General features: G+C 47.9%; 1 protein-coding gene and 1 long non-coding RNA gene across 2 annotated transcripts; both read right to left on the minus strand.

The window, feature by feature from the left end:
• Nucleotides 1–903: 903 nt before the first annotated feature.
• Nucleotides 904–1,772, minus strand: LOC113463211. The gene is made up of 3 exons (XR_003387074.2): nucleotides 1,408–1,772; nucleotides 1,242–1,308; nucleotides 904–1,129 (listed from the first exon to the last, which is right to left on the minus strand). It is a non-coding gene; the product is annotated as an uncharacterized LOC113463211 (long non-coding RNA).
• Nucleotides 1,773–2,906: 1,134 nt separating this feature from the next.
• On the minus strand, nucleotides 2,907–3,865 carry LOC103714605 (photosystem II repair protein PSB27-H1, chloroplastic). Its single transcript, XM_008801913.4, has one exon. It carries the CDS (start codon nucleotides 3,716–3,718, stop codon nucleotides 3,182–3,184), a length of 537 nt encoding a protein of 178 aa, XP_008800135.2. The 5' UTR covers nucleotides 3,719–3,865; the 3' UTR covers nucleotides 2,907–3,181.
• Between the last annotated feature and the right edge of the window lie 9,032 nt (nucleotides 3,866–12,897).

Genomic DNA, 12,897 nt, shown 5'->3' on the forward strand with positions numbered 1-12,897 from the left:
AAAAAAAAGGAGAGGAAAAAGAATAAAGAACCTTTTCTGTTTTCTTTTTTTGTTAATTTTTAAAGAAAATAAGTAGAGAGAGAGAGAAAGGAGTTAGGTCTCAATTGTTGATGAGTGCAGGGGCCAAAGGAAATAGGGGTGGCAATTTACTCTATTCTGGTGAAATCTGACACTATTCAACTGACACCTTTAGAGTCAGGGATGGGGTTAAATCCCTACATTTTTTTCAATAGGGTCGGATGCTTTATTCTGTTTCCATGCTCTATAGATCTCTCTTGCATTATTTGTTTTGTATTTGATAGTGATAGCTTAATATGTAGCTTGTTTTGCTCGAAGTGTCCGTTGGGTTCTCTATCTCCTCATGTCTTGATGTGTTTATGATTCATGTCTAGGAAAATAGCTACTGCTATAGAAAAATGGGCATCTACTAACGATCAAAATCCGTTGCCCCACGCTAAAAAACTATAGGCATAAGTCAAAAAAGGCTATACCGATGGTCGATTTTTCTGTCAGTAGTAGCAGCATAGCTAGAGAGTTTCACCTATCGATTGAAGTTCAGAGAATTACCTACGGTTTCACATTCCGTAGTTAAATACTTTACCTACAATTTTGTTTCTGTAGTTAAAAAAGTTATAGCTGCAGTTTCATACTCCCATAGTTAAAGCTTTTGCCTACTTTTATTTTCTGTGGTTAAAAGTTATAACTATGGTTTCTTTTCTGTAGGGAAAGCTTATACCTGCACTTCTTTTTGGTAGGAAAAAACCTATTTTACGTAAAGCTTTAGACCTTTTGCCTATGGATTAAACCACAGGTATAGTTTATTTATTTTTATAAATCCAGAATTTCAATATGATTTAGATATGGTAAATATCTGTTGTGTACATTAGCATAGTTGTAATCTAGTTGAAATAATCAAATATATAACATTTCCTTAAAATAAAATATAATTAGTTAACTCCACTAGTTCCAAACATCCACATTTTTAAAACATGCACAAGTTCAATGGAATTTTAAAATTACATAGTTCCAACACAACTTAATAATCTATTTTATTAATGTAAATAGTACCAAAACTCTAAAACCTCAAATAGAAAATTACAAACTTATCTCTCAAAAACCGAGAACGTACCTGCAAAAAAAGGATAACAACATAGTCAAGAGAATATCTTAAATATACTATAAAAAATTATATTCAAAAAATAAAATACAAAATATTAAGGTTATTATACTTAGTGCCATACCAGTTAAATGGACAACTCGAATATGTGGAGTGAAGATGTGGAGAATTATCTAGAGCACCAGCAGTATCTAGCACCAATTAATAAGAGATATAGATGAAGATAAATTATAAAATTCACAATCTTCAACATAATTTATAACTTTAAATTATATAAATAAATATTATACCTCTAGATTTCTTTCTTGGTTTGTTGCATTTGAGATATTGGTAATATGCTCATCAAGAAACTTACTCTGTAACAGTGCTACCATATCAGAAACCAATCCTTGTAAGCCTTGAATTTGATCTTTCATTTGTTAAACCTTTTGAATATCCGCAGATTAAGATGATGGAGCCTTAGAACTTTCATTGTAGGTAACCTTCCCAAGCACCGCACACGTCCCTTTTTCTCAGATCCTTGCACTTTAGAGTGTACATCTACTTTCCAAGAAGTAGAACCTTGAGAACTCTATGACTTTGCAGCATCATTAATTTCTTTTCTCATTTCTTCCTGAAATTTTAAAAGATAAACTTGTATTAATCATTTATAAATGGGAAGCCAAGACCTCAAAACAATATTCAAAAAAAAAAAAAAAAGAAACTAGCAACACATCGTAGAAACTAACAACTTACAATTATTCTTGCTGCCTTTTCACTCACAATACTTCCATCTTTACGCATGATAGATACTTGTGAATGGGTGGGTGCCGTCCCATTGTTCTCCTTCATCTAATATCAAATTTATAATAATTTCATTGCAAAATAACACAAAATTCTTATAATCTGTTAGGTATAACTATATTACAAAAAGTACACAAATGTTACCTTCTCATCAATGAATCCCGGCAAACATTTTGATCCCATATATTGAGGCTCATCTAGTTTGGCACGATTACTTTTATTTATTTGACTAATTCTCTATAATGATAGTGAAAAAGAAAGTCAATCAAATATTTTGATATACTTTCAATCAATAAGACATCTAATAATTTAATTTTAAATTGGTAATATTATAACTTTGATCACTTAGGACAAAAATATGAACAAGGCCATGCCATTTATCTGGATCTACACAAGGATCTGGAACTCTTGTGAATTTTTTTCCAGCCACTTGTGAATTTTAGTGTTTTGATTGGACACTAGTGAATTTTATTTGAGGAGTGAAAGCAATGAGATGGAGTCCAATGCAAAAACTTCAGAACTATGAGTCCCAAAAATAGAGGTAGCAGACCCTTTTTCTAAGCCATATAGAAGAGAAAACTATGACCATCTACAAAAGAAGGATCCAGATCACAAGTAATTGCAACTGTAATTCTTAATGGTGGAAGGGAGCTGCTCCAATATATCCAAACATGAATCACGAAATTGGTGTGATACATGGAAGGCATTGAATAATATGAGGCATCCCCATTTGCAGCTGTAGAATAAATTAAACCGAATATTTACGCCCAATGAAAAAACACTTTCCAAAATTCAAATACAATCTGCTTTCCTTCAGAGGAGTGGGGACGGTAAAACAACTAGACTAACCTGTTCTCGAATATCTGGTTCTAGTTTTAAAGCGAGAGACGTCCGCTTCGTTTGTTACCACAAATGCTACCATGACCTTATCCTCTCCGACCTTAATCTGCCTTTCGTACTTTATGTAGTCAATGCATCAAAGCGAAGATACAGCAGAGAAAAGGGATGAAATAGAGAGGCAAAAGATTTCAGCTGTTCCTATTCGATCCCAAATCTCGAATTCCACACAACATTCATTTGATCATGAGAACTGTTTGTAACTGTGGTAACAAATTTGCTCAAAGGCAACGGTTGAAACATAGATGCATGAACTAATATAATACAACGCAACGTCGGATTCCGCGCAGAGTCGAAGCAAACAAAATTGCACGCTCAAATTCGAAGTGACGGAAAAGGGACCAAACGATGCCGCGCGCATATAGATGGAGCAACGAACGAGGACTATCTCCCCCTGAGCAGAGCCTTCTCGGCGGTGTCCATCTCCTCGAGGATGCGGGCCTTGCGCTTGGCCGGGATGGGGGCGGTGGGCCCGAAGCTGATGTAGTGGCCGGACACGGCGTTCAGCGCCGAGTACATGTCCCTGAAGGAGGTTCGCCCCAGCAGCGCCTTCTCCCGCCGGTACTTAGCCACCCACACGTTGGACGCCTCCCGCAGATCCGCCACTGCCGCCGCCACGTTCGGGTCGGCGCGGTCCATGTTGATCGTCGACCGCACCTTGCCGATCACCTCCGACGTCTCCCTCACGTACTCCTCATCCGAAGCCGCCACTGCCGCAGGTGGGGCCGCCGCTGGGAGAATCAGCATCGCCGAAGTGGACAGTACTCCGGCCGCCATCGAGATCGCAAGCTCCCGCCGGGCAATGGGCCGGGCGCTGGTCATGGTGGCCGAGGAAACCAAAGGTTTGGATGGGAGAGAAGAAGCAACGGGTGGCGGCGTCCGCTTGGTGGTTGGCGGAGTCAGGAGGGATGGAGATGCCATGGTTTCCGAAAATTAGAGATACTACTTCTCAAACAAGAGCTTGGGGTGGGGATCTAAGATAGAAAGGGGTGGGGAAAGGAGGTGGCAGCTTGCAACCAAGGAGAGAAATCGGAGCTCGGCAAGGGGAGAATGATAGCAGCTGCCACGTGGGCTTATCACCTTATCCTGACACATTTGAGCTGGGATTGTACGTGTGGATCAAGCAGGATATTGGATTCGCTTGAGGCGAGGGTGTTTTCCATCCAATAATATGGACCCGGCTTGGATCTGCTTGCGGCCTTAAACGAAATCTGGGCCTTGCTAGGCCTCGCTAATACTGAACTCCCGTTCCCATCTCCCAGGCAGCCAGGATTTAGTTGAAGATGGTACCGGCCCAAGGCCTTGGATGTTTTCTGAGCCGCAAGTTAGAGTTTTTGCATAAATACCTTCTTAAATATCGACTTTTGCATGAACATCCTTACAAAAATAATATTTATATATATATCCTCGTAAAATACTTGGTTTTCTATTTTATCTCTTTTTTTATTCTTTTTTTTGTATATTTATCCTTGCCATCTAACGCCGTTAAAACATTAACTGTTTCAAATTAAAATGACTAAAATGCTCTTAATGGATGGATGTGCAAAAACAAACATTTATAAGATGATTGCGATGGTGGACAAAAAAGTAATTCCAAAATTTTAATTTATTTTTAATTAAAATAAATATGGTTTTTATTGACGGTGTTAGAAGAACTGTTATATTAGGGGCGTTTGTACAAAAATAGTGCATTACGATAGTACAGAAATACATATAAATTTAAGTGGATATTCATGCAAATTTGAATTTTTAGAAGGGTATTATGCAAAAAAATCTCTGCAAGTTTATAGATAAAACCAAGGCCTTGGATGTTAATAAACGAGAGACCACACTGGGCAATTAGTTAACAGTAACTAGACAATGCTAATATCCCTGAAATCAAACAATTAGTAAACAACTTTCTAATTTAATCACAATTTTAAAGAATACCACTAATAGATCGAATTGGAGTCAGTCGTATCTTGGTTCAGGATCTATCTGAGCCACAATTGAATAAGCTTTGGGTTATAATCATGACCTGGTTTTATCTACTGTACCTCAAGATGGCAAACCAGCAATCTTTGTAGGCTAGCAGGACCCATTTACATCTCAAGTCACTCCCATCAACGTATGCAGGCTTTAAGAGAACCCTCTATAAACTCAAATGCAGGATTGCTGCAAGGAGAACCATACGAGTCCTCTATACAACCGAGTGTAGGACTATTGCAGGGATTGGAATATGTTTCAACCACCAACTGGCATGGCCTCAGCTAGGTGGACTCGGGAGAAGGAAATAACCCAACTCGAAGCCATGTTTTCTAGGACTCGATGCTTATGATGTGTTTTTTTTTGCGGAATTTCTATGACATGGCTGTACATGGAACCTTCAACCAGAATGCAAATTTTGGGTGGATTTAGGTAGCAATTTGGTATCTTTGGATGAGTTTGTTAGGATTGCAAACCCAAAGTTATGGCATACAAGGTCTAGTTCAATCCAACCCTCAATTTCCTCGGTCCAACAAAATCAAATGCTATGCTACAAATTTTTTAAATACCAGTGGGGGCACTACATCATTTCTTTAACATAATGACTTGAGAATTTATCATAGGGAAACATCTATCGTTTAATGAGTTCAGTCGTCCATTAGACTATAAGCACAATTTTTTTTTTTTTTTGGTAAAACATATAAATTATTTTTGAGATATATTTAGATTGGAAGTGTCAGCGCCTTTTTATTTTTGACGAAGGCCATCCAAGAGGGTGATGATGAACTGATTGCTTGCTCTCCCTGACTTCATGGCGGTACATCATCTACTTGATCGACCAGACCCCAAAGATAGAATCAGAGCCCTTCCTCCACTGCTATTCTATTACATTGGGAACTGGCTCAACCCAGGTGCCGAGTTAAAAGGTCCAGATTGGAAAGATTGGATGGGGTTATTGCGTCTCTTTTATAATGGTTTGGCGGCTGCTACACTCGGCCAGTGATAATTCCAATGCAAGCACTCGCGATTTGGTATTGGATGGCAGAGGAATAGTTTTGACCGGAGCTCTGGCACTAGCTCCGACCCGAAATAGCGAAGACAAGGAAGTCTACCATAAGAGTGTATCCGCGAGAAGGGACTTTTCAAGGGGCAAAGAGATAGCTTAAGAGAGTTGAAAGAAAACTTATCTGGAGGACTTTCGAGAACACAATATATAGGTGAGGGTTGAAGTCCGCCACCAAATAGTTTGGGGTTATACACTGGTTGATAACGTAACAAACTGCGTATTCCGTCCGCATTTCTCGGTCATGGGGATTTGTTCGGATGTCGTGTTTGTTAGCAATCATGACTTAGATGTTGCGAGGTGGGGGCAGAGTTTGAAATGCAGAGAGTTCTCCATGAGTCTTTTAGGTCGGCTACTAGGAAGCTTTGAATAGTTAGCTCGAAGTTAGGTGGCGAGCTTTTATTGATCGGTTTGCCTCATTAGCAGAGGTCACTTCCAAGTGCATCAAAGACCATCCAAGAGGGTGAGGGCGAGCTAACTGCTTGATTATTTGGATACAATAATTTGCCTGTGGGTTCAGATAATATAATACTAGTCTACATTGCTTAGGTTTAATTATTTGATTTCACTAGTAAGAGTTGTGTGGCATCCTTGGTCTATGCAAAAGGGCCGTTATTGGGCTCTTAATCCTGTAAAGCTATTTATTAATTAGTTAGGATGGTTGCTTTAAGCTCTCTTTTTGGCGAAATATTTCGAACGGGCCTATTAAAACGGCCAACGTCGGGGTTTGTTCAGCTGACTCAGCAAAAATCTCTATATAATATATATTATATATTTATTTTTTAGGAAACCACTTTTCGTGTCCAAAAAAATATTAATAACTCTTTCATGGACCAACATTTTTTATGAACAATCATAAGTTCATGACCCTTATCAGTTCCTTTCAAATATTTAACCTCTCCAAGTATATTTTTTTAAAATTTTTAACCTGAAAAAAAAGGCCCGGAAATTCTTAGGCTCGGCCCAAAGCTCGAAGCCCGAGTAAATATCAGGCTCAAGCCCGGAAAGTAGACCCAAAGGTCGGGCCGGGTGGGCCTCAGGCCTGAATAATTATAGTGTTATTTTTGGTTAAGTTCAGTCCAAATCTGGTCCAGCCCACCCATTCAACAGGTATACTTAAGAATAATTTCAGCAGTTTTCAAAGTACTTCCTTCTAAACCTGCCAGACATTTGGTCACGTCCGGTTGGAAAATTTTCATTTCGTTTTCCCTTGAAACCACTAACTCGTAACACTTTTTCGTTTTTCTCCGCCATGCACCTCTGATCAAGGTAAATCCATTTAAGGCGCGTAGTTTTAGTGGAGTCCTAAGGTACACCAAAACGAACCAGGAGTGGCATGAGCTAGTTGGCCTAAATGCGTGTGTTGCTGGAAATTGGACCCGGGGGCAATCTTCGGTCGAGGAGAGGGAGCGACTGTTAGTCCTCACGGCGGGGCGGCGGTCTGTCGGCGGGCGGCGTCCTCCGTCCGGGGCGGTCGGAGAGAAGGAGCAGCAGGTCCTCGCAGCGGGGCGGCGATCCGTTGGCTGGCGGCGTCCTCCGTCCGGGTGCCTGCACACGAACCGGTGGCCGGGTTCTCCGGCGCCGGCCCTCCGACGCTCAAGTCAGGGAGGGGGCAAATAGTGGGGAGAAGGAGATAAACAGTGATTTTTGGGTGTATGAATGTTCCAATCCCCTCTTGAGAGGCCAAGGCTCCCTTTTATATGCGGGGGTCGGTTTACCTGTAATGTAACAGGGCGAGGCCGTAGTACGGCTTGGCATGTTGTTCAGGTCGGCGCTCGGTCAGGCGAATCATTGCACTGATGTCGGCGGTATGGCCGAGATCAGAGACTTATCATAGTCGACTAGACCCTGCTGGGTCGATTTGCCCTGGAGAGCTGGGGATCCGTAGATGTCAGGAGCCATGCGCATTTATTGTGGAGTAAGTCGGAGATCCGCATTTATTATGGAGTAAGCCGGAGATCCGCATTAATGGTAGAGTAAGCCGGAGATCCGCATTTATTGTTGAGTGTGCCGGAAGATTACAGCGGCCATGCGCAATAAATGCCGGAGGGGTGTTAGAGTACGGTCCTCGGACATCGGGGTTTCTCTTAGGTCGGAGGTTTCGGGGTCGGTCGTCTTGTGGCCGAGCGTTCCGAGGTCGGACGCTGACTTCGGCTGTCCGGGGTCGGAGGTTGTACGGCTTCTTAGGGGCATTTATGTCATTTGGGGGAAAACTTTATTCCCCCCAACACTACCCCCCGACTTCCGAGTTCGAGCGGCTTGTGGGGCTCGAACGTGGGAAGTAAAGTCTGTCACTAAGGTTGGGGGGAAGGTCTCGCCCGCCCCCTTGTGCTTTCCGGAGCTTTCATGGTGAGATATGCGCCCTTTGGCGTCTCGAGGCTGCTTTATTCGGTGAGCTAATGATGGAGCTCCTATCATCATGCTTCTTGAATCGCCAGGATCATTTTACGGCGGATTAATGATGGGGGACCTCGAGCTCGTCGAGGCGGTGTCTCGATTCCGTAATCGACGTTTCTGGCTCATTAATGAGTGTGCCGTTACGGGGTTTGAAACGGACACGCGGCGCGACCCGAGGTCGGACGCTTTCGATTTCATGTTACTGGATCATAATTCCGAAGAAGTGGAGGCCTCATCGGGGCTCCACGTGTCCCAGATCTTATTAAACGAGGGGAGCGGGGGTTACGTCCGCTCGTTCCTCAAGACGATTTGATTCTGTGGACCCATGATGAGGCCCCGAGATCCGATGGGACAACGCTTCGATTTCGTATCCGATTTATTAAACCGGAGTGAATACGGTGCCTCGGCTTCCGAGGTCGACACGTGGCGCAACCCGGTCGGGGGGATGGGAACCGACCCCGTCGATCTGGGCCGTCAGGGGGGTCTATATGAACCCCACGAGTCTGCCCTAAAGGTCTTGTTTGGCTGCCTCTTATTTTCGTCGTCTTTCCCCCCTGCTTCCTCCCTCAGCTGAATCTTGCTGGTGGTGCCCGGAGCGATTTCCGGCAATGTCCAGTAGGTTTTCTTCCTGTTTTCACTAGGATTTCCTCTTTTCTCCTCCTCGTCAACTTCCATTTTCTACTCTTAACTTTTGCTCCACTCTTCCGTGAGAATGGGTTCCGGTCCCGAAGAGGTTGGGTCGAGTCTGTCGGAAGAGGAGCTGGAGTTAATCCGCTCCCGTTTCTTCTTCCAGCCCGGGTTTCGCCTTGAAACCGCAGGGCCGGAAGACAGGGTGACGCAGCCGCCCCCAGGTCGGATCGCGGTTTACCGCGAGACACTTTGGGCGGGCCTGCGTTTTCCCGCCCATGAGTTCGTGAGCAACTTGCTGGCCGAGTACCAGCTCGTCCCGGCGCAGTTGGCTTCGAACTCATGGAGGACCATAATCGGGTTTTTATCCCTGTGCCTCGGGCACGGGATCCCGATTTCGGTAGGCCTTTTTCGCCGGTGTTTTCTGTTAAAGAAAAACCCGGCGGACGTAGGGTGGTTATATTTCGCCTTTCGGGGCGGTATGTCACTCTTCCGGGGCGCCCCTTCCTCGATTCACGAGTGGAAGAGGAAGTTTTTCTTTCTGGCGTCTGCGGCGCCTTGGGGGTTCGAGCCAAGGTGGGGACACCCTCGGCTGAAGGCCCTCAACAAACTCTCCGAGCCCACGGGGAGGGAGCTGAGGACCCTGGACTCTTTGCGAGCCCTCGGGAGGGGCAACGACCTGACCGAGCTCCTGCGAGAGGACGCCCTGGCGAGCGTGGGTCTGAGCTCGGCGCGCCCCGAGGGTAAGGGCGGTTGCATTATTCTATTTATTTATTTCTTGTTCTCCGTCTTTACGGTCACTGGTCCGACTCTTAACAAAATTCTTGATTTCAGATATTCCACGCATGCCGACCAGCAACACATCACTTTTCTCTCGCCTGAGGAGGCGAGAGGCCGAGGCCGGGGGTGCTGTGCCCCAGCCTCGGAAGAGGGCGAGGACGGACGGCGCTTCTTCGTCGGCCGGGACGAGTGGCCCCGAGGCGGGGGCCCCTGCAGCCGACCCGAGGCGGGAGCGGGTTGTTGGTGATGCGGGCCCGTCGGCCCCTCCTTGCCCTACCCCCCTTTCCCAGCGGGGGGAGCCGTCCGTGGTCCGGCCGCAGCAGCCAGGACCCGGGCTTACCCGAGGCACCGAGGCGAGCGGCTCCGGGACCTCGGGTTCGATCGTGCCGAGCTCTTCCCGGGCTTTCCGAGAAGAGTCGGTCGAGCTGGACTCTTCTATTCCCGAGGGGCGCTCGGCCTTTCAAGATGCCGAGGTCGCACGCTCCATGTTGCGGCGTGCGGTGCTTCTAGCGGACCGGGCCGTGTTCCGGGGTATTTCGCTGGAGGAGGTCGTCGGCAGTGCTTACTGCAACACCGCCCGGGTAAGCTTCCTTCTTAATTTCTCCGAGTTTTTAGCGTACATATGTGCTTTTCAACTCACAATACCCTCGTTTCTTTCTTTTCAGCATATTCTCGAGCTCGACACCATGGCGTTCATCGCCCACGGGTATCGGGAAGAAGTTCAACAGCTCGGCCAGCAACTGGAGCCGGCCAAGAAAAGAGTCGCCGAGCTGGAGGCGGCGTTGGCCGCGGCCGAGGCTCGGTGGACAGCCACCGAGGCTGAGCGCCTTGCCATGGTGGGGGCGCTCGAGGAGGAGAAGGCGGCTCATGCCCTGACCAGGGCAACCATGCGCGGCACGGAGGCGCGCTTAGGGGAGGTCCAGGCCAGGGTCGCGGCCCTCGAGTATGAGGAGGGGGTCTTGCGCCTCCGACTCGGGCAACTTGAGGCCCGGGAGAGGAGGGCCCTCGAACGAGCCGAGCATGCTGTGGAACTCTTCAAAGAGTCGCAAGAGTTCCGCGACATGTTGGAGGAGGAGACGGTCGACGGTTTCCTTCGAGGCTTCAAGAACTTCCGGGAGCAGGTGCGCCGGTACTGCCCTCAGTACGACTTCTCGACGGTCCGTCCGAGGGAGGACCGGGGCTGGGGGTCCGACGTGCAAGCCCTTCCTGCCATCCTGACGTCCGAGGCGGAAATATACGAGCAGGACCCCGCCGAGCCTTCGACGGGGGTAGCCGAGGCGGACGGTGTCATGGAGGCGGCTCCGGCGGCCGAGATCGACGCTGTCCCGGAGGCGGCGCCCGAAGCTCCTGCTCCCGGCCCCGAGCCTGTTCCGGAGGAAGATCATGAGGTCATCAATGTGCCGGATGACCCCCCGGATGTGGCTCCCGCCGCTTAGGACTTAAGCATATTTTTCTTTTCTTTTTCATTGTATCCGGGGTCGGCCCTTGAGTGGCCGACTTCCAATTTTGTAATTGGCCTTCCGGCCCTTTGTTAATGAAGAAATGTTTTTGTCATTCTGTGTTCATCTTTCCCTCTGTTGTCGTGGATGAGGCTAGAACCTTAGCTAACCGCCTCGACGACCTCTAACTTTGTATTTTAATCTTTGGGCTGCTTAACGAAGCTGCCCTTTTCCCTGGCTATATCTTAGCCTTCTCGGATTCCAGTCGTCTCGACCAAAGGGAGCTCCGAGCTTAGGTTTCTAGAAAATTTCTCTAAGTCCTATAACTCGGATCTTAGAGTCGTGGGAGTTGCCACGTTTGGCCTTTAGGAAAATCTTAAGGCACCGAGGTCGGGCCTTAGCCCTTCAAGTGGGACCGGAATAGGTCTATTCGTGCCGCTATTCGGGGAGTTTAGTCGGGTTTCCGAACTTAACTCCGAACCTCTCATAGGGAGCGCGGGCTAATAAACAAGTTATTGCCGAAGGTTTTCATAGTTATCGTTCTCGAACCCTGCCGAGATTTCGGTGAACAAGGCTGGGATTCCCAAAGATTGCCTTGGTACCTGTGCTTGGCTGGCACATTCGTGGCCGGGACCACTTTCTCAGCTGGACGTCGGAGTTTACTTAGAAGAGCCGAGTTGGGCCCTACTTTATGAAGCCTTAGTACGGATTGCGGAGACTTGACGAACAGAGCAGGCATAATGAGGTTGGGAGGTCGGTCTTAAGCCGACCCAGCGAAGAAGCCCGGCTTTGGGGCAAAATAAGACTCCAACATTGGACGAGATCCCGCTCGGCAATATGTAGATAAAATTTGACAAGGAGGGCGTCTAGTTGGGTGTACCTCTTGCATTCTCGGGGTCATGCTTCGCATGGTGGAGTAGGTCGCTTCCCTTCCTCGTCGACCTCCGGAGTCATTTTTGACTTGTAAAAGGGGCTCGGGCTTCCCATAGACCCGGCGACTCCTGCCGGAGTTGAGAGGATCTGGGGAGGCTCTGTTGATTTGTAGCCCTTTTTGAGATCGAGGGGGCTTAAGACCCTATGGTCGGACCTCGGAGCGCCTCAACCTTGGTCGAGGGATCTCACGTCAGGTCGGCGGGTTCGTGGACGCTTTGCTGACCTGTGATACCTCCCGAGGTCGAGGGAGTCTGGTTCTCTACGGTCGACCCTCGGGGCATCCCGACCTTAGTCGAGGGATCGTTCGTCAGGTCGGCTGGTCTGGGCACGCTCTACCGACCAGCGACGCTTCCCGAGGTCGAGGGAGTCTGGTTCTCTACGGTCGACCCTCGGGGCATCCCGACCTTAGTCGAGGGATCGCTCGCTTCGGGGATCGGGGATCGTCGACCGCTCCCGGGGGTCCACTTTGTGGCGCCCCGGGTGGAGCCACCCTTTCCACCCCTCACGGCGCCTTCCCGAGGTCGAGGGAGTCTGGTTCTCTACGGTTGACCCTCGGGGCATCCCGACCTTAGTCGAGGGATCGTTCGTCAGGTCGGCTGGTCTGGGCACGCTCTACCGACCGGCGACGCTTCCCGAGGTCGAGGGAGTCTGGTTCTCTACGGTCGACCCTCGGGGCATCCCGACCTTAGTCGAGGGATCGCTCGCTTCGGGGATCGGGGATCGTCGACCGCTCCCGGGGGTCCACTTTGTGGCGCCCCGGGTGGAGCCACCCTTTCCACCCCTCACGGCGCCTTCCCGAGGTCGAGGGAGTCTGGTTCTCTACGGTCGACCCTCGGGGCATCCCGACCTTAGTCGAGGGATCGTTCGTCAGGTCGGCTGGTCTGGGCACGCTCTAC

This window comes from Phoenix dactylifera, chromosome 11, assembly GCF_009389715.1.
Source record: "Phoenix dactylifera cultivar Barhee BC4 chromosome 11, palm_55x_up_171113_PBpolish2nd_filt_p, whole genome shotgun sequence".
Lineage (NCBI taxonomy): Eukaryota > Viridiplantae > Streptophyta > Magnoliopsida > Arecales > Arecaceae > Phoenix > Phoenix dactylifera.

Bases quoted from the DNA above. Each gene is read 5' to 3' on its own strand.
- LOC103714605 (XM_008801913.4), bottom strand. From the start codon at position 3,718: ATGGCATCTCCATCCCTCCTGACTCCGCCAACCACCAAGCGGACGCCG.